The 22,566-nt window shown below is 37.1% G+C and overlaps 2 protein-coding genes across 2 annotated transcripts in view; both read right to left on the minus strand.

Annotated features, from left to right (window-relative positions):
* Window positions 1–22,566, minus strand: part of tox (thymocyte selection-associated high mobility group box) — an 839,643-nt gene that overhangs the window by 318,692 nt on the left and 498,385 nt on the right. The gene's annotated exons all lie outside the window — the stretch shown is intronic.
* On the minus strand, window positions 1,085–22,451 carry vipr1a (vasoactive intestinal peptide receptor 1a). Its single transcript, XM_043259577.1, has 13 exons — window positions 21,824–22,451; window positions 19,683–19,770; window positions 16,774–16,878; window positions 10,347–10,453; window positions 8,901–8,998; window positions 8,016–8,148; window positions 5,706–5,859; window positions 5,251–5,311; window positions 4,393–4,459; window positions 4,223–4,314; window positions 4,012–4,141; window positions 2,854–2,895; window positions 1,085–2,741 (listed from the first exon to the last, which is right to left on the minus strand). The coding sequence occupies exons 1-13, from the start codon at window positions 21,875–21,877 to the stop codon at window positions 2,550–2,552; spliced, it is 1,323 nt and encodes a 440-aa protein (XP_043115512.1). The 5' UTR covers window positions 21,878–22,451; the 3' UTR covers window positions 1,085–2,549.

Raw genomic sequence — 22,566 nt, forward strand, 5'->3', positions numbered from 1 at the left:
AAAAAAATCAGATCTGATAGTAAACATCGCAGAGCTGTATTATATAACACTGGGTTTGAAATGCATCTTAGCCCAGTGTATTATTTACATGTTTTTGTAGTTAACCCTTATGAATTCTGTATTTAGGCTAACTGATGTCGCTGATGATAATAATAGGATTATTAGGATTAAAACATTTTTATTTGTAAAAGCCTCACACAATAAGTCCTAAGAGGCTGATATTTCATTAATCCTATAAAATATCTGCAGACTAAACTCATGTTATCTTAACTGACTGACTGTAGTTGTGTAACATAAATAAATAAATAAATAAAAATGCCCTAAATACAGGCATGCACAAAATCCTCTGCAATAGAATAATTCTGCATTCCATTAAGATTTTTATATGCAATTTAACAGTTACGTTTTACACTCGTTCTTTGCCTTTGGTGTTGTTATCATGCATAAGATCGGCGTGTGTGCTGAAAAAAAAAACTAAAAGATGACAACACCGACTCTGCTGTAACTCATTTAGCGTTACACTCTGTCAAAAGATTACAATCGTTGGACAAATGTCCTAAACAACGTGGAGTAAGAGGAAGGTTGTAAATCATACAGTGATGTTGACGTTCACGAGTAAGTTGCAAATAAACATAAATCACAGGGTCTATATAGAAGAGCATATCTAATAATAAGCCTCTCAAACAAAGATGTTTATGGTCGTAATAATGAGTTATGGGAATTGAATTATGCTATAATGAAGATGAGCCTTTTGGACATAAGAAGGGGTTGCATGCTTATATAATTAATATTTATATTGTACTAATTAACATGGAGAGCTTCTGGGATTAGTTTCCAGCCCTCCCCTCACGGGAGTCATGTCATTCATTTCAATGCAATCCTCAGGAGACGCTGCCTCCTGTCGGCTCATCTGCTCACATCTATAAACATCACTTTGTTTATGTATCGGAGATCCCGCTGTAATTTTAAACCACGCTTGACCACGCCGAGTTCGGCTAATCGGTCTGCTCTGACATCCGCATGCTCACTGGTATTCACACACCGAAAAATGATATAAGGAGAGATCCGCAAAGGGACGAAGAGAGGGAGAGTTACGAGAATAGTTTAACAAGGGATTTGGTAGATAAATAAATGACAGATGTGTTTTAGATGGGAGGTAAACAAAGTGAGATCTCCTTCACCTTCCACTGGCTCTGGTTTCTCTCGCTTTATCATCCTTGCTCAAGATGTGATTGTCGTCCTAATAGCGATGTCTCTGTTTTATGAAATCCGAAATCCACAATATATGAAAACAAAGCAGTTGCTATTGTGATTGAATTAATGCCAGAATTAGTAGACGTGTGCTTACGAATGCATGCCGGATGGATGGAGGGATGGATGGATAAACTTAGATGAAATCAAAAAAGTAAAATAAAACACAATAGAGAAAACAAATTAAATTGCACGCTGGTGATAGAGATCATTTGTTAAAATAAAAATAATGCATAATTTAATAGAAAAATCTCGAATTTTCTCTAAACAGCATATAAATATTTTTATATAAAGATAAAAGGCGTACTAAGATCTAATGTAATAAATTGATCCGTATACTTTCGACGACAACATCCACAATACACTTTCCAAAAACAGCGACAAAACTCTTTCTCGTAAACGTTCGTCTTATTCACAACGAGGTACAAGAACCGTGCATGCAACTGTTTTCATGCCAGCAACTACGACTAACACCACATGTACTTATGACAGCTAAAAAGACTTCACACTAAAAATCCTCCCCTAAAAATGCATCTTTTGCGATTGTTTTTGCGAGACAAGTGCACAGTTACACAACCCACGTACATTTTCACGCGCAACTATACAATTACACCATAAATCACTATTATAAAACATAAAGCATGACGCACTATTTCTGCCGCACAAGTAAACATGCTTTTATGGCTCTCCATGAGAGTCGCTTGTGTTTGTCCACATGTCCACAGACACGCAGGCACATGACACGGATGCAAAACCAGAATGTCAGACTGTCTAAATCACATCACGTTTTTTCCTGGAATAAGGAAGAAGATAAAAATAAAACCTGGTCACTAGAGACCCGAAAGGTCACCGTTCAGCTTTACAGATTATTAAGAGACTGAGAAATCTTGAGCAGCATAATGAGGGCATGGGGAAAAAAAAGCAAAAGCTAACAGATACCAACTCTAACGCTGAAGATTAATGTCTGCGTTGTTGTGTACAAAAAAACGCATCAATGGATGTGGACCATCAATCCGACGAGTCTTCTCAGCAACAATATTGCGTCCTTATGAAGCCAGCTTGAGTCGGTAGTGTGGTGAAACACAATCAGAGTCCATTTTACTTGCATACAGTATTTCTCTCCCGATTGATGTGTGTTATACATCCTATGATTCACGAGCTGCACGGTTTCCCTCACGTTCCTACTGGAACGAGCAACCTGCAGATGATGGAGGTGGTCCGGGGGGGGAACCCTTTCTGTGTGCGTAGAGCCCAGACTGGTTTCTGCGTCTCGTCTCAGACGGAGCATCACTCAGCGCTCAGACGGCAGAGAAGTCATCTTGACAGGCGGAAGCGCGGCGCGTGGAGGGGCTGCTTTTTGTCATCATGGTGATTTGGGAGCTAAAGTTCAGGCCGTTGCTTGCCATGGAGGGCTGCTGGTATTTGGTGTCTGCTCCCAGAAATCTCTGCATGTGCCACCGCCTAAACTTTCGTTTGATCTCAGACTGGACCTGAAGAGTGCGTATATGAGGTCAGTAAAAAATATTTTAGTCATGCGTTTCCAAACTTTTGACTGGCGTGTACAGTTAAAAACATAAAAACATTCAATTCTGGTAATATTACCTCTCCGTTTAGAAAACAGTACAGGACAGCGACACAGAATCCCTATAGAAAAATAAAGAGGACAAACAATTTGAGCTTATGTAAAACAATGTTAAATTCAATTGCAATAGTTGTACTCATATTTTTGCAACAAAAACATTTTAAAACAAATAAAAATAATCAAATAATAATTTTTATTCTGTATCTAATTTCAGTATTTACTAAGCATAATATTTATACTAGTGCTTTCAAACAATTAATCGTAATCGTGATATCCAAAATAAATGTTTTTTTACATATGTATGTGTACTGTGTTTATTTATTATGTACTGTATAAATATTACACAAGGTATATATTTAGAAAATATTTACGTGTATATACATTTATATATTATATCCTTATATTTTATATTATACATAAATATAGAATTTTTTTTTTCTTAAATATGCACATGCATGTGTTTAGATTTATGTATACATAATAAATATGCACAGCGCAAATATATTTATTATGTAAACAAAAACTTTTATTTTGGATGCGATTAATCATTTGAAAGCACTAATTTAGACACGCTGATGCTGCTCTTATCATAAACGTTTTTTAATTATAAATCAACCATTAACGAAAGCAAGCGTATTAGTCTACAAAATGTTTATATTTAATTTTCAACTCGTTTGACTTTAGAGTAAGATAGATGGCAAGTCTTTGAAGTATTTAAAATGGTAGCAGGGGAATTTTTTTTATATTTTGTCTCATACTCACCCTCTTATTGTTCCAAACCTGTTTATTTCTTCTGTTGTTCACAAATAAAGATATTTTGATAATGTCTTTAATTCTGTTCAATAATGAGGAAGTGATTGGCTACTGTAAGCTGCTTGTTACCGACATTCTGCAGAATATCTTTTTTTGTGCTCAAAATTGATGTAAAATTATGAAAAAAAAAAAAAAATTTTGGAATGAACTAAGGCCATTTGATCTTGCTGTATAACCTTTTCGTCTTGCTGCATAACGAACGTGGTGGGAATAAATATCACTGGGCATGTCTGGGGTTGCGGCGTGCTGGCAGATCCCACGGTGAATCTATTGCTTTGGCCAATCTTAGTATTCTACTGGCATTCAGAGAATCCAAACTAGATAAGCGACGCTTATAGAACATGTTCCAGTCTCCTGCCGCCTACCTGAAAAGACCCCAGGATCAAGTCAAACACCAAACGCACATAAGACTTGATGTGATGAGGCATGAAGGCAAAGATTATGTAGTTTATCCCGAACAGGGGAATCAAAAGTAAAGTCGATTTTGCCAGTCTCCTGTAGATCAGAAAAAAAATGTTGGAATGCATTTGTGTTTATATTGTGCATGTAAGACAGCAATGTGGTCCACAAACTCACGAGTACTGGTGTGACTCGTTTCTCCCGATATCCCGGCAACTGATTTTCTGCCGAAGTATCCGGATGATACAAATGAAGAGAATGAAGTTCATCTAGAAAAACAGATTAGGCATCATTTAAAAGTATTTTACGCACCACCTGTTATATCATAGTGCTGTAAGGTCACTCACCAGTATTGTTACCAATATAGGGGTTTTAATAATCCACCACAGATCATCGTCGATAATATCCCAACATCTGTCAATATAATAATAGAATAAAACTAGTAATGGAGCACTTGGGTTTATTGAGTAAAGTTAGTAGCCATTTAACGCACAGATACATTTATTTTTACATTTTAAGGATTTATATAATCCTGAACTCCAAGGTGGTTATGTCATGATTCTTGCTTCTTCAGAAGCCATAAATAATCACAAATGATTTCAACTTTAGTTTATTTGTTTGGACTACCTAATAGTCAAATTTGAGCGGAAAAGCCTGTTAACTATTGGCCACTTTATGTTGTGACTCTTTTCAGAGCTGATTGATTTACTGTCTAGAACTGTTAAATAAATAGTTTAAAAACGCTATGTAGAAAATGACCGCGAAAAATATTTTCAGAGCCAAGGCTGCTGAAAAGTGGACTCTCGCCGTTTGAACAATTAATGTAAGCAAAAGCAAACGAGAAATAAGAAAAACGTGGCAATGAAAATTAAATTATCCACATAAATTCTCTTCAAATGTCTCCTCCTGTGAGCTCTGCTCTAAATATAGCCCACTGACCTCCATGAAGACCTCATTTATCATCAAGGAACAGCCTTCAGTGAAATTTACAGTGTCAGCTATACTGTAGCTATTGGCAAAAGGTGTGCAGAAGACAGAAATTCAACTGAGCTCATAAAATCATAAAAATAGTCATACCCTTTACTCTTTTTTTAATCGTTACTCTTAGGTAACAGTGGCTACGGCAAGCAAAATTATTTTATGGCTCCCACAAATGAGTATGTTGTATCAAAATGCGGTTCTGCGAGCAAGCTGCGTTTACTCACCCAATATCATGTAAATAAGCTTTTGTGATGCTCCAGATTGTTATGAAGACACCTGGAACTCCTGTAACACAACCGCACTTACTGACTAGAGATATTGTCAATATTTGAATACATGCAGCTCTGACACGTTGGCATCTTTGCCACAAGGAATATTTCCAGGGATTCCTTATTTAACTGGATCATTAGGAATTCCAAAAAAAGAAGAAGCGGACTGCTAATTACCCTTAAACCTTATTTGACCCTTAAATCAGAGTGCCATGTGAAAGTTTTGCCAACACGATACAGTGACGTCAGTGGAAAGGTCAACTGTTAAATCTCGAGTGTGGACACGCACAAGGTTTTATTGACTTTAGTGATCAATCTGTCATTCGCATTTGACAGGCGTTTCTTTCCTGCCACAAAGAATTACGAGGCAGATGGGCAATATGTCTTAATGCCACTGAGCACATACGCACCCCAGCCAATGAGAATGTACCACCAGAAGTACTTCCTCTCAGAGAAGAAGGATACGGCCAGAAGAGCATGCAGATACAGACCCTCCACTAGTAGCCAGAAGAAACTGGCCATCACGCCGTACTGGAAGAAAACCATGGCAGCCTTGCAGCCCACCTGTAAAATGCAGAGACATTTGTTTAGAGCCATTATGCGCTTGTGTATATTATAACAGGAACTGCGGTCTTGCATGTTTACCATGTACTTAAACAAAGGGAATGCCTTTGCGCTGGTGTTTTGCATGCACTAGGCTCTAGAAAACATTGTGCAATACTTCTAAAGAGGGGCATTTAAAGATGTGTGCACACATATAAAAAATGGCACTGTTAATGTTTGACGCTCTTGTAGTGAGCTGACTGTCCAGAAATGTCCTTATTATCACCTAGAAGTGTTTCGTTATCATTCCAAGAATCACACAGCCCTAAATAATCTTTAATAATCCTAAATGATCTAAATAGTGAATCCTTTTAATTAATGACAGCACCTAACTAAGCCTAAGTAATCTAAAGGCCCTTTAAATGTCAAATATGTTTTTGTGACCTTGCAAAGGTTCACAGAGGGGATACCATGCCATTATGAGTGTTTGAGCACCCTGTTGTCCTGACAGATGTGACATATTCTGTTGGCTGACAGCTGCATCCAGACGGCCCAGAACACTCAACGCCAGATGAAGAGTGTTTATACAGGAAAACACACAGAGAACACTTTACTAAATCTTTACTATACACACATAAGCCGTGGAAGCTTTCGAATAACAAAATAGACTCGATTTAATTAGCAAAATGTCTTTTTTTTTACAGCTATTATGAAACAGGAACACTGCATATGGTATTTATAACTATGAAAATGGCATTAAACAAGGTAAACATGACTGTGATGTTGGGTAAATACAAAGTCAGCCATGTCCGGACGAGGGAGGTCATTTACAAACTCTTTAAAGGTCTTGAAGGACCGCTCAAACACTGCTACGCTTGGCCAAAAAATGAGATTAAAGAGTACTTTGCCAAACACCATTTAAAGAGCAAACCTTGTGACGAAACATCAGAGCAGTTTACTGACGACACTATATTAATTGCAGAGATGATGCTGTTTGTTTAGGGTGAGTGGAAAAAAAATTACATTCACACGATGTGGTTACGTTCAGCTAAGAAAGTAGTAATACAGTAAAATGCAATCAAATACTGTGTAAGAAGGTTTTGTCAGGTATAACCTAAAGAATGTGCTTTATGTGGTTTTATTCCAGTCAAAAATATGATGTAATATCACTGAATCGACCTGACTATTTAAGTTACACCAACAAAGGTCATTTTTAAATGCCTGTTAATATGTTTTACGGTGTACCAAGAAATATAATTGTGAATATAACCGGAATGCTACACTTTATTATATGTGTGTCAGGAAAACTTTATTCTGATTGGTCAGTGGCAGACGTTGGTGGCTAGGGTTATAACAATGAAGTCCTGAAAGTAAAAATCATGTTTTTTTCATAGGTAATGATTTTTTATGATATATTTATCCCATTAAAGACAGACCTACCGTGTGCTTGTAGGTTGTTAATATGCTTCTTTTGAAGCCAACAGTCCACATTATATTGCATTAACCTATTTATTTTTTAAATCATATTTTACTCCTTGTAACCACTATGTTTCACAAAATTTTGCAAAGAAACAAAGAAATCTCCACCAAATCACATACTGTTGCCAAAAAACACACTCTTCAATGCCCAGCCACTTTCATAAACCACTGCAAATAACTTAACTGAAAAAAGACATCCCTTGTGTCCCAGTATGCATATAGAAACAGTATGTGAAAGAGAAGTATGTTTGAATTCATAGTATTCGTGTGAAAACTTCACAAAACGTCTGAAAGTACTGTACATGTTTTTGTGATAACTTTGCTTAAAGAAGGTTGTGACTAAAATCATCACTGATGGATAGTTGCATTTTTCGAGTTGCTAAATGTGTGGTAATTACTTCCTTTTCTGTTGCTACAGCATTTTTGCGCAGTGTTGGAGATGTTATAGTGTCTCTAATATCTAATGTGTAGTGTCTTATTAACTCACTGTTAAACATTGTGTGCAACACTACACATTTCTTCTCCCTCTTCATGTATCGCCCATTTTCTCCACTGCTAAAGAAACTCTTAAGCCTCTTAAAAGTCCTTTTCCATACTCCTAATAGTTACCTACCTTAAAACCTCTTTTAAGGGTTAAGATGCTTCTTAATGACTTTTACGGTCAAGCAGTCATTATCCCTTACTTAAAAATCACTTACAGATTCATAGTGGCAGTCATCAGGTTCCTCCACCTCATACAGGACTACATCTTTCATAATTACAGCCACAGCCTTCAGTATAAAGGACATGAACAGGTGAATGTGGATGTAGTTCCTTGTGCAGTGGAGTTTTCTTAGAAGCAAAGATAAAGAGACACAATAAGTTGTTTTAGCATAATAAATGATACACAAAAATGCAATAAACCATGTGCTGATGGCTATAAAATAGGCTCTGGATATACTGCATATAGACACTGCATTATAGTCACATGTGCACGACGAGGCAATTCATTACATTTCCATTAATATTGCTATCTACACTAAAGAGTGTCTTGTACCCTTCATAGGGGCAGAGAAACTCATGTGCTGTCTGTGATACATAAATACTCTCAATATCTGTGTTCCTGTTTAATTAAGTGTGTTGCAAGTAAAAAAAAAAAAAGCAAGCTTTCAATACACTTGAGATGTGGCTTGACCTCTGAGGTCACTCAGGGGAACATTCACTGTGGTTAATTTACTACTGGGAAGCTTGTGCACGGCAAAGCTGCTTGCTACAAACTACTAAACCATTTTGAGAGGTTGTGCAATAATGGATTATGTGTACAACCATATCAAATGCCCGAATCTGTGCTCTTTCGCAATGCACATTGTTACATGTGATATAAAATGAGTAATTCTGAACAAGGTCATCTGGCTGGTATTATTAAGCAGAACATTGATTTGCTGCGAGTTCATAGCCACATCAATCATACAAAATGTGGGCACTCAACAAAACAACAACAAAACTATCAAATTGGATTTATATGGGAGTTTTTTCTATGTGAGCCAAGGTCCTGTCTTATAACACAAGTCAATGGTATGTTTTGAGTTGAATGGAGGATTTACCTGAAAAAGCACAGAATGACGATGGCAATGATGAGGGATATGAGAGACACAGTGTGACCAACAGTGTACCCAGTTCTCACAGAGCCCAGGAATTCACCCTACAAGGAAAGAAAGAGTGAATGACTGCTACTTAAACTCAGAAACACACTAACGATGATTATGTAGAACTGGAATCAGAACTGCAAAATCAGTCTTGATTTGCTTTGAATATCTTAATCATGCTTTGATTAGATTTACAACATACCAGTAGGTGATGGCAAGACACTCTCTTTATTGATTTATTCAACCAATTTGTTTAAAACATGGATTAATCCAAAAACTAAAAAGGTTACGCAACTGATAGTGGCAAGTCACGGACAAATAGAGTATATTTACATTATTACTTGTATTTCTGAATACCACACACACATATAAAACATACCTTTTTTAAACAGTGGCCAAGTAACTAATTATTCAAAAGAAAGACCTTCTCAGGAAGCATGAGATTTTGGAGACGACCGCTGATCCTTATATGAGTGAGTCACTGAATCATTTACTTAACCGATTAGAGCAACGTCTGCTTTTTAATAGCTGTGTAATATTAAGCTAATATTAACTTAATAGAGTGACTAAATTGTAAGTAACTCAATTTTATATTTTAGTTTGAAATATCTGCAAGGCTCTTGATACGGAAGAACAGTATACGATTGCTCATCTGAAATTTTCACACATTGAAAAATAATATGACCTCACATTACGTTATTCATGTTTTATAAACTGCATCCGAAACATTCGTCCTTCATAAAAATATCTTTACACCTTAAAGGTATAGTTGATGAAAATTACGCCATAATCTATTCACCCCCAAGCCACCCTAGGTGTATATTACTTTTTTCTTTCAGATGAACACAGTCAGAGTTTTTTAAAAATGTATCCTGGCTCTTCCAAGCTTAGTAATGCTACACCCCAGAGGTGTATACATTTGTTTCAGAACACAGTACTTTATGGAACTTAAATCATGGCCACCATCCACCAGAATTACCAAGCTTGGAAGAGCCAGGATACATTTCTAAAAAAAATCTCAAGAGTGTTTGTCTGAAAGAAGAAAGTATACACTTATTAGTATACACTCATTTCTATAACGGCTAAAGCAGTCTACCAAAACAATTGAAAATGAGCAACTATCACAGCTAAGTGCAGAATGGGTTAATACATGCAACTAGTAACTGCAACTGACAAGCGCACACCGTAATAAATAATGTTGCATAATTTATCAATACTCTCTTTATCATTACGCTCCTCCTATAAATATTGCACTTGAAAAAGAAACTCCTACAAATCCACGTTCACTAAGGTCAGCCTCAAAAATAACTGTCTATGTCTTAACCGTATTCGATTGTTGGATTATTTGGTTAGTTTGTTTCAGAACTCATTGGGTGCCAATCAGAACAAAGCAAAAGCACGCACCATGTTTCCATCCTCTGTGATATTGGGGTCATAGCCACAGTTAAAAGCAACGACAGCTGTGTTTATTTCTGTCCAGCCATCGGCAGTACAGCTCTTCGATATGTTTCCTGCAAAGGTCAAAAGGACAATGAATACATAGGTCAAAATAGAGAGAGATGAAGAGTGTTGAACTACAGGATTCGATCACAGCCTGATTTCTCCAAACACCACTGCTACTCAGACACACTTAAAAACACACACAGCCAAAGACGAAGCTGGCATTTACTGCAAAACAAGCAAAGGAAATAAGCACTTCATGGATCTCAAGTGGCCAATTAATTAATCAACAGGAAATTACTTATATCTACATTCACTGGAAAACTTGGAACACCCTAGTCTTCTTTTTTCATATTGCAACACAACATTTTGTGATTTAATTTATTTTAGACATTTTTTGGAACGTTTTCCTTGCAGTTTGTAAAAGAAGATTCCAGCGACTGATTACTGTGCTAAAGGCTCATTGGATTGAGAATCCTCTCAGGCCTGGAGGACTTCAAACTGAATGGGCCTGATTTCTGCACCCAGTCTGTTTTTGAGAAGTAAAGAGAAGACAAGCTCATCATTAGGTAATCATTCCCTGCAAAGTGGAGGAGGAAAAATAACAGATGTAGTCCTGTCTGTCTTATCGGTGCCTGAAATACCAACTGGGAAATCCTTTTACTCACTGGACACATTATGACGTTCCCATAATGACCCTTTAGATCCTCCTCTCACTTTTCTGCGCTACATGTAATGTCCATGTCACGCTTATCAAATTCATGACCTTTCTGCCATACACTTGAGGCCAGGTTTTTTGAAGGGTTGATGTCACAACAGAAGATAAATAGAAAGGAATGGAATTTTTAACAACACCACCTCCCAAAATATTCCCACTATTATGTGGCAAGGATTATAAATTTGTCTCTGACGTAACCAAGTATCGAAACGTCATGCAGATGCCTCAGAATTTGGGAATATTCTGTTTGCAATGAATAAAATGAAACGAAATAAAATGCTATTTCAATGTACGGACAGTGACTGGTTGTATTTTTCTCTAACAAATTCCCCGAGGATGATTTGCCTCACAATTAGAGAAATGAGTCATGAATAAAACATTGATTTCTTCACCCCCTGAATATGTTACTCTCATTTGTAGAAACCTTTCTCATTTGGGAAGCGTAAGGGCATCAAAGAACCTCTAAAAACATCTTCTATTGCAGACAGTAAAACACAACAGCATACGGGGATTGATCTAAACCTACTGTACATTAATTAGACCAGAATGTTTGATCCGAAATGACATAAAATCAGCTATCAACTAACCACAAAAAAGAATCAGGGTCTTCTTTTTTTTTTAACCACACCTAGCTTAATTAATTGACAGAACGTGTACACAAATGAGCACCAAGAGAACCCTGTTCCATCTGTCCACCACGACCTTTAAACATGTTAACATGAACAGAGAAGCTTATTTTTATCATTTCTGAAGTTAAATGCCAGCCCCACATCCAATTAAATTGGCTCTGTGGGAAGCAAGAAGGAAAATACATGACGGCAAAACACAGGCAAAATTTTTTTGTGTGTTTGATATGCGCTTGGCAAGTTGTGGCAGTGATCATCTTGCTCAGATGGGACGGCTTGAAAACCTCATTATCACCGTGCCAGCAGTGCGTGTAGCTGATGATGTTTACTTTAGAGAGCGAAAAATCTACATTTAGAGGATTGAGGACATTCAGGAATGCATAAAACATGCGCTAGTGCTAACTAACGAACAGATCGTAGTCAAATACACTCAAGTACAAACTGCTCCTGCTCAGCTCGTAATGATAACTTCCACCGAGCACAAAATCCTTTGAAGACTTTTTTTTAATTTGAATCATTGGCGAAAATCACTGTCATTCAGTATGTCTTTGCATTAAAAACACACAAGACATTGTCTGTGTAATCTCAAGCACCAGGATAGATAAGCTACTGCTGCTAAAGTCTGGATTTGTTTTCAATGAGGGATTGTCAGAAGAATGCTTTCATCACCCCGAAAAACAAGACAATGAGCGTTGTCGGGGCCATGTATGAAGATGTGGACCGAACATGGGAGCTAATCAACCCGCTGTTATGTTATTTCAGAGCGTGCCTTTGAATAGGTCTTCTGCATCTAAGCATGCAGAGATACACGGTGGGCCTCAGGTTAAAGCTTGCCCTTGTGAGAATTTACGCAAGATTATCTCCAGCCTGAAGGGAGAGGATGAGGGTTCTGGTTCTGGTAAAGATTTGGTCCTTGAACAAGTATTGATAGCGGCATGACTTGTATAAACATGAATCAGACTGGGCTTTTGTTAAAGCTCTTTGAGCAAAGTGTTATTACAGCAGCTTTCTGCAATGAAGGTGGGTGTGTAGGTGTGTCCTTCTCTTTCAAACACAAGCTGCTTGACGTATTATGACAGCGGCTCAAAAAGTGGAACTGCTGTCTGTGAGAAGTCGCAAAAATGTGGGTAATTAAAGGACTATTCGGGGTTCGATACAAGTTAAGCTCAATCAACAGCATTTGTGGAAAAGTAATTGAGTTTCCACCCTTGTTTTGTTAAAAAAATAGGAGGTTACATTGAGGTACTTACAATATAAGCGAATGGCTTTTTTGGAGTGTTTAAAAGCAGAAATGTGAAGCTGTATTTAATTTTTTTGTTAAAAAATGTGTTTTAGTCAAGTTCAGTTTAGTCTTTCAAGATTTTTTTGTTGTCATGTGATTAAGTCATTTTAGCACAGAGTATTTATGTTTTGCCTGTAAGGTTCTGAAAAGTTGTTTTAATGTTTAAAGCTCAGGAACTGAAATGAAAACTAAAAAAACTACTAAATAGTTTTTGATAAGTGAAATAAAGCTGAAAAATAAATATTAGATTAAAAACCTAAAAAATGTAAAATGTTGCATTGGTACTAAATTAGTACTAAAATTACAAATTAAAAACTATGATGATTATAATATAGAAATATATAATATATAATGTATATTATATATGCAAAACAATATATCAATATTAAAGTTTCCCTATTGTGGATTTTTGAAAATGATCATTTATGCAGTGTGTAACACAGCTCTCTTTTAGAGTGGTAAAAAAACTTAAATATAATCTATTCATTAACCATTATAGGGGCACTTTAAAAATTCATATGAATAAAATGACAAAAATAAAAAAAATATAATTTCAATATATCTATAAATATTTCATAAATAAAATCAGATTGCCCATATTCACTTCTATTGGGACTCATTCATCACATTCAGCAATTTTGTGTGTGTGTGTGGTTATCAGAACCTGGAGCTTTCCTTTAAGGTGTGTTTACCTTTGCTTGCAAGCATGAAAAGTAACACTGAACAGCTTCGGCTTGGTAAAGTTTACTTTCTGAACATTTACATGAGGTGTAATCACGAGGTCACTGCACTATTGACATGAAAGTGAAGACTGAGTTATGAGCAAAGAAACCACTCTGAACAGTTGAGAAGATTAATGACTGCACGTTTGCTGTAAAGCTCCTAGGTAAAAAGTTCACATGTGTTAGGACACAAGAAGCTCCACCCAAAATAAATTTATGACATGGATATGTGTGCTGCCAAGTTTCGTAACGCTTGTTTTCCTTTTCATGCTCCTATAAAAATGAATTGCTTCTTGATTAGTCCGTAACACAAGATCTGGTAGATTCTTTCGAATCTATAATCTGATACTACTACTGGACAGATTAAACTTCAAGGAAAGAATTTTACTCCTGCTGGATAATACAGGAACAGCTGGAATACCGGGAGTCAGATTTAATCTTCAGGCTTGATTACACAAAGCATCACTGCTAATAGCAAAGAGCCATAAACTGATTCTACTCCCAAAATGTATTCAGTACTGCATTTTTCTGAAATAAATGCCACTTTGTTTGATATTCAAGTGTTGATAATGTCATTTAGAGCCGCTACAAGTCTGGTTGGGCTACAAACAGACAAAAAGGAGACTCTTCACAATACAGAAAGCTTTGATGGACAGAATTGCGCAGGTCATTAAATGAAGCGAATACAACTGGCTTTACAAAAGCAATCCAATCCAACGAACTGTTGCATAACTTTCGCATAGAAAGTATGTTGAAATCAGCATAATCGCAGCAATCACTAATGCAGCGTAACCCTCATAAAACAATTCTAGCTAAAATCATCAACATTCACTGTTCAATATCTTTTAAACACTCTTTCTGGGCAATAAACATGGAACGTTTCTGGGAAGTCGGTGCTAAGGAAAACAAATGGTTCCTTTGATTGGTCCAGAAAGCCTCAATCTGTTTGCTATAAATTAATGAGGATTTTTGTGTCCACTGAGTTCAAGCCTGTCCTTTGTTCTTCCCTCTGTTTCATAAATTGTTCCATCATCACGTTTGTTATATATGCTTTTGTCTCCCCTAAAATCCAACTCAACATTCCCAGTCAGTTAGTTATCAGTTTTTCCCCGTCACATGATCAAGTCGGCCCACCCCCAATCTAATATATTCATGTCTTTTCCCCAATCACATCTGGCCTGCATCACGGCTCACCAAAGGCTATCTCCCGCATGAACTCCACAAGCGCATGAGGAAGATAAATCCACTCCATTTCACCCTGTACCATCTAAATCCCTCAATCCATGTTTTGGATTTCTTCCAGAAAGCACTCTCTCAGAGCACTCAGAGTTTCACAGGAAAGGCATGCCCCTTTCAGCAAGACACAGATATGACCTGGAAGCCATTAGATGTGTGTAAACAGTTCATAGGATGAAAATTACGGTCGTAAATCAAAGCTGAAATTCTGACAGAAAGCAAAAGTGAGTGGAAGGACATTCAAATGAATTAATTCAGATTCTGCATCGTCCATATGGAGATCCTATAAAGAAAAAAATTACACTTTGAATAAAAGAAAGTCAATGCGCCACAGCTACTTTTTGGAGCTCCACCAAAAGGTCTGTATTGTCCACAATGATGTATCGTTACAGAAATGGACCCTACATTACATGGATGCCACTACTGCTTTTAAGGATCACTTTTTAAACATTATTGATCCAGCCAGTCATTTTCACTTAAAATTTCATGATTATTGAGCAACCCAAACTCATGAAATACTTTTATTAGAGCTCTTGCGTCAAACCTAACTGTCGTAGTCAGTTCTCAGCTCCTACAGACATTTTATTTCATCTTCTAAAGTCAAAAATGACTCCTTTCCCTCCTCTGCGTGCTTGAAGGAGAAAGGAGAAATTTAAGAGGTGGAGTCAAATCAAAATGAAAATATGAAAATAAAAGCTGATACTTTAACTTTTTTGACAAAGGACATTTCTCAATTCCCTAGATTGTTACATACACTAAAATAAATCAGGGTAAGGCCTCATTTTAATGACATCTGGCGTGATATGAGTGCTCATGTTTAAACCTGTCCATCAAAGGTCTGTATGACTGACAGGTCCATTGGACAGTCTAAGAGAACTTGAGGTCAGCAGTGATCCTGATGATTGCAAGCTAGTAATATTATGCTGAAAGCAGTTTTGTTATTAGGCAGTCAGCAAACAGTACATCAGTAAGTCAAGGACTCAAATGGACATATGTATGAATGAAACCTCTTATATTACTGCCCACTGTATTAATAGTGAGTTTTATCATAATTAATGCTGGATTCGTTTGTGCTGATTAAGATATTTGTTGAAACTGTGATACATTCTTTATATGTTAGTGTGTGTGTGTGTGTGTGGTTTAGGTGTAGGGCAATAGAACATATAGTTTGTACAGTATAAAAACCATTACGCCAATGGAGAGTCCTCATAAATCACAAATACCAACGTCTGAGTGTGTGTGTAAATAAAATAATCTCTTGTCAATAAACAAGTTTCCTTGATTTCATGTTCAGCTGCTTAATATAAAGCTAATCCTGATTAGCCAAACACAACCACAAAAAGCTTACTGAACAGTATTAAAAGTTACCCGTGGCTTTTCTCGTTTTAAATAAATTACAGTGGTCATAAACTTTCAGCAAATAATTGGCCCATGAGGCTCTTCACAGAGAAATTCTCATGAATAGAAAGTTTGTGCGTCAATTTCTCTGCTAAATAACAGCAGCAGGTCCCAGTAGCACAGACAAACTTTCTAATTTCTCCAGAGTTATCAAAGACTAATCATAAGAACTTAGAAGAAGGCTTTGAGAACAATGTGACATTGGTTATGATGCTAATTCAGTCGTGAGGACATTTGCTTTCTCTCAAAGGCCTAAGTCCCCAAAGAGATTGTTGTATATAGTGACTTCAGAAGACTTTAGCGGGAATATTAGAAGTGGAGTACAGCGAAAACACAAGGAGAAATACAGGTTTATTATAAAACATTTAGCATATTGTATTGTATTGTATTGAAAAAGATATTGACATACCTCTCTGATCACTGACATGGCTAAAGTAATTTGGACAGGGGATGGTGACCAACTCCCCAATCCTAGCTGATGGCCAGCATGCTAAATCCCATTCACCTGTGCAACCTTGAAAAAGTGAAGAAAAACTTATTAGGAGATTAATACTGACAAGATATATGAAAATAATTGGGGATAAAGTCTAGACTGTCTCTTTAACCAGTTGATACAGTCCTATGCACGTCCTGCTGATGTTGACCTTGAAACAACAAGGTGCTGTATGTAGGATTTTGACTCTACTAAAGCATAAAAAGACTATAATATGTTTGCAGACATACCTAGTTAAAAGGACTCTGTGTCAGATAGCACCTTTAATCCAATTTAGTCTTGACTATATCTCTACACCTAAACCTAACCTTTTGAGTAATCCCTAAAATCAGAGGAAATCGGACTGGCTAATCTCAATGTTGTTACACTCAGGCCATGTTCTGCACAGACTGATACAATTATTTTTGCTCAACTCATCCTCTTATAGCTAATTCACACGGTACAGGCAGACACGGACAGATGGCTACAGAAATGTTAGTCTGATTTTGTAGGATACAATAAATACAAAAATACAGTGGTGATGTAACATACAGTAAGTAGTAGTCGATATCTTCTTTTGTAGATGACAATACAACCGAAAAAGTCCATCTATTCATCCGTTGTTGACTGGATGAAGGCAAAGCCTAAATCCAGCATGTGTCAGAGATTTATCTGTGATTTTACTGGAAGATTGAATCGTTACATTTTGATAAAAGAAAAAAATAAGATAAAATAAATATTTGTTTGAATGTATGTTCACAATGAAACCAATAACATGCAATAAGATACCATAATTTTCCTTCCATATCTACTTTAAAGTAGTTTACACCGTATGATTTGGTGAACTAACTTAATCCCATGTTTTATTCTTTACTCTGAGAATGTAGATATAAAAGATTTAGATATTAAACAGACTGGGCTACACGACAGAGAAAAAACAATCATGCACAATGCCATGGGAGAGGGCTTTATCAAAGTTCATCTCACAGTCTGAGAAACCAATTTGCATGTTGGTCTAAGATATATTGCTCAGGGGAGATTTGTGATTGAGATTTAAATCACAGGAAACACAAAAGGCAACACATAAACTTGGCACACTAGCTCATGGATAATCAGACCTCAAACTCGCAGCTAACCAGCTTTTCTAATTGCTTTGTCAGAACAAAATCGATATTAGATTAGGCTGGAACAGGCAGTGTTTTGGTTTAATGAGGTACAGTACATGCCCAATAGGCAGGCACCGGAGCTCTTAAAGTCCACTTTTAATTGACTCATTCTAGTTTTTCACACACACAAATCATCCACAAATGACACAAAAACACAAATGAACGATTCCAGTAATTAAGGTGCCCCAATATTCCATGTATAATTAGAATTTACAATGAAATATGTGTTATCATATCTCATTCGTGGTTATTGTCCACCTTGCCAGTAATTAGAAGTCAAAGATAAAACTTGATATCATTGTCAACCTCCTTTTTCATGTTTTTTTCATTATTACAGCAGAATCAGACTTTAATATGGGAGTGCACACGGCTCATTTTTTTGAAAAAGCATCATCAGTTGAAAATGGCTCACTAACTAACTAATCAATGACGCAAAATAATTCATTAAAAACCCCAAAATCTTTATGTCGCAAGAAAAGCTAACCTGTTGCCCAAAACACTACTGTGTTTTGTTTTTTGGGTTTTTTTTTTTACAGATAACGACAGTAAAAACTCTGATGTTGTAAAGATCACACTTCACAGAGTGACATTTCTGCCTAATTAACCAGCAAAACCCGATCAGACAAACAAACACAAAACAACAGTTATCTGCTCAATTTGTCTGCAGTAATGAGAAGAGAGGTTTGAGCTGACTGCAGCCTGTGCGAAGAAATGAGGGAAAAAAATATTGACACTTTTGCGGATATGCAGATAAGCAGCTATGTATTTTTGCACATTTAATCAGATCTTAAAACACAAAATGTTGCTCTTGCAGTATTAGCCCAACCTCATAATCCACATTTTACACTGCTCTGTGCTTACAGTATTCCTGTATGGAGTTATGCTGCTATTTTTGGCTGATGAAGAGATCATTTAAAACCAAGACCATTAGAAAAAAAACTCCACATTTAAATCCTCTGAACAATAACAGCACAGTAAAAAAAAAAAACAGTTAATTGGTTAACTGCAAAGAAAAACTGTACATGATTTAAACAGGAAAACGTCAGATTTATTATTTTAGGAAAGAAAAAACTATGAATTACCATATAATTTAAGTTGAGAAATTGTAAAATGGCATTTTCAGAAATCCCTGTCTGACACATGATCATATTTTATATAAACATATTTGCTTATTTTATATTTCTATTAGTGATTACTATATGTTAGGTTACATCTGCTATTTATTTAATTTATTTGTTTGCTGCAGTATTTTAATTTCAGGTGCATTAGGATTTTTTTTTTTTGTGCACAGTCCACATACAAGTATTGGCCAAAGCTAAAAGACAGTAACTCTAATTCATCAAGCGCCTTTGTGATGTGAACGGCAACTGGTTTTTTTATTTAAATGATGAGAGTTTATGCCATATTTCACAAACCTCTTGGTAAAAGGCAGATTTTGGTGTATAAAAAATACATCACTTGTGATTGTGAAATATGAACACTAGCCCTGCGATATCTAAATATATTTGCCACTATATTTTCGTAGTCAATATCTGGCAACCACAGCTGTCACTTTTGTACCATGTAATGTGTTTTTACGTAACAGAATATTCTTACAGTGCATATCACCAATATACAGAAACCATTGTCTTTATATACATTCGCAGTTGTCATACAGTGACTTATATGCACGGTACATACCTGACGTGATGTTTTCCAGCTTGGACAAACATTCCCTTTTCTCCGCTTCCAGCTCCCACATGATCTCGCACATCTGGATAGACAGCATCTGTGTAAATCAATAACACAATCACAAGATTCTGACGAGAGGTCCGTTTTACTTGCAATAAAACACATCTACGTTTTTTTGAAGATTCAGGGAACATTACATCACATTTCCGAATAGCAGCAGACCTTTGATCACAATTACTGTTTGGAGAGAATGAAGTGAACTGGTTGCACATGTGACACTGCCTCTCCCTTTTCCTGAGTGTCATGGAGATTTGATGAAGGGCAGGACAATTCATATTGCTGCTTCAAAATTTAACAAGCGTAGCATAAGTACCTGCACCGCACAGAGGTTTTAATAATTGTCTCCTTTCACCTCTGTCAATCCCTAAAGGACTAACCTCCGGACATCTATAAGCCGGAAAGTTCACAATACATAAATTATTTGTCTTGAAGCTGTCTCTCTGCAGCTGTATCCAATTTTCCTTAAAATGTAGGCTGTGCTATATAAGAAAACGCTCCCATGGAGCGCCATAGGACAGTGAGATTTATGGCAGGTACTCTAAAGATGAGGCCACTGAGAGGTGGCATCAATCAAAATTTCACCGCAGAGCTATGGTTATGTTTACCAAACCAGTCCACAGGCTTACAGAAAATACGACCATGGGCCAAACGTTACCCTGGTACGGGAACAGGCGGTACGCGTGATCTACCGCAGGGTTTTACAACTTGTTTTGCACGACAATAGCCCCATAAATAAAGCTCATTGCACGAGCATCTTGAGAGGTGTGCTATTCAGTGTATATTTTAGCTCAAGCGCAATGTTGTGTCAATTAAAAGCGCAGGTTTTCTATACCCTCTGCCCAGAGCAAACAATAGCATCCTTTTGACTTTATAGCGTACTGCGTGGGGGGACATCTTCAGAAGTAAATTCAGTTGCATGTTAAGCTGTACTTTATAGAGACGTGAGTCACTACCGTCTGCAGTGAGGAAAGGCCGTGATCAAGGACAGCGCTGACATGGACACAGGGATGAACAGAGAAGAAAATGAGGGTTGTTACCATGGCGTCACAATAAGAAAAGAAAATCATTCTTTTCACTCTTTCTAATAGCATCATTAACAATTTGACAACCGGCTTTGATGGTTCGTATTTGAATATTAGGAAATCCTCTGGTGGTAACACTGGTCCTGTGAATGAATACTGTTTGTACTAGAAATATCAGTCAGGAGCACTAAACCTTAAGCATTTAAAAATAAATATTGATATTCCAGGTTAACCTGCAGGAATGACCAGATTTCTAACATTAAGTGTAAGGCAAAGCATCCTTTTAACATGTCGGCGCATTTTAAAATGTTGTGAAATGATAAATAAGCAGCCTATAGCTTTATATAGCTTTAGTCCATTTGTCGAGTCAATTTGAATTAATTCAATGAACAACTCCACGCTCGTTTTGATGGAAAGCTACATCCCCGCTGGTGAGGTGCATGCTCGCAGAAGATGCTTTGGCCCTGCAGACGAGCAAAACGCAACGCTGAAAAACATCCCCACAAAGGCACACCATCTAAATGGTTATTTAACTGTATAAATCAGCTTTATAAATACCACTGATAGGCTACGCTTTATCAAAAATCGGTGCACAGGAGAAGCTCTTTAATCCACATAATTATGTCATGTCTACCTTGTTTTTAAACTTAAATGTGATTCATTTCTGGCGGATAATGGAGAGGAGAGAGTTTTAATTGATCGCGCTCTTATCCAAGCTGACCGCAAGCCAGTGAAGTACTTCAGAGTCTCACGAAATGTACTGTTTAATTCAGCTCTTTTACAAATTTCTGCACTATATGAGAGAAAACAGGGCAACAATTGCTCCGAGACAGAAAAGCAAAAGAGCAACAGTTAACTAGACGCTTGTTTCGACAGCACGACTTAACGTGGCTTTAGGTTCGAGACGCAAAAAATCTTCATTGAAAAGACGAAAAATGGAAAGGCATCTTTATATCCATGGACCCGACAAACTGTTTGAGGACTAGGTGTGTTAAATAACTTTTGTTTCGTCGACGAGTGATTACAGGTAAAACTGAATAAAATGACGGATGAAGTGTTGATACTCACGGGTCCCAACGAGCAGGTTAGGTATAAAATCAGCATTCGTTTAGACGTATCCATTTCAGTCGATTCAGCGGATGCAAAAGCAGCGACGCACGGAGACAAGTTGATGGCCGAAAAGTAACTGACGAAGAATCCGAAGCGTCAGCCAACTATGCGCTCCGGTGCGCGCGGGTTCACCAGCAGTCCTTCCCGCCGAACCTGGCCATGTTTCTGCCTTATGTGAAAAACACTTCATTCATAAACGACTCCGGAACGATGCGGAGCCGTTTACAACAGCCATGCAGACATGACACGCGCGAGGTGGACTGTCTATCCACGTCCTAACCAAAGTAGGTGTGTGTGTGTGTGTGTGTGTGTGTGTGTAGTCTATAGTAGCAGAAGCACAGCCCTGAATAACAGCGATAAGTGACTCATTCTTTGTCATAACCTGCTTTTTTTTCCTTTTGGATATTGTCCGTCCATGCACCTATCTCACAGCTCCTGGTTTCTTCTAGCTTGCCTACTCTTTTCCCATTAAACCGCTCTTAAATGATCTACTGTAGTTACGGAACTTTACGTAATGCTGTGGCATGTCATGTAAGACAATATTGTAAACTAACACACCAATACAAATAGGAGAGCTCCTGCCTTCTCAGGATCACCACTGTAACCGACTGTTGGAAGCGCCTCTGATATTTCTGAAGGGAATGCTTTCATGGGAATTTATTTAATTTATGGAGAACTGTAGTCAAACAAAGCGTACGCGT

This window comes from Puntigrus tetrazona, chromosome 2, assembly GCF_018831695.1.
Source record: "Puntigrus tetrazona isolate hp1 chromosome 2, ASM1883169v1, whole genome shotgun sequence".
Taxonomy (NCBI): Eukaryota; Metazoa; Chordata; class Actinopteri; order Cypriniformes; family Cyprinidae; genus Puntigrus; species Puntigrus tetrazona.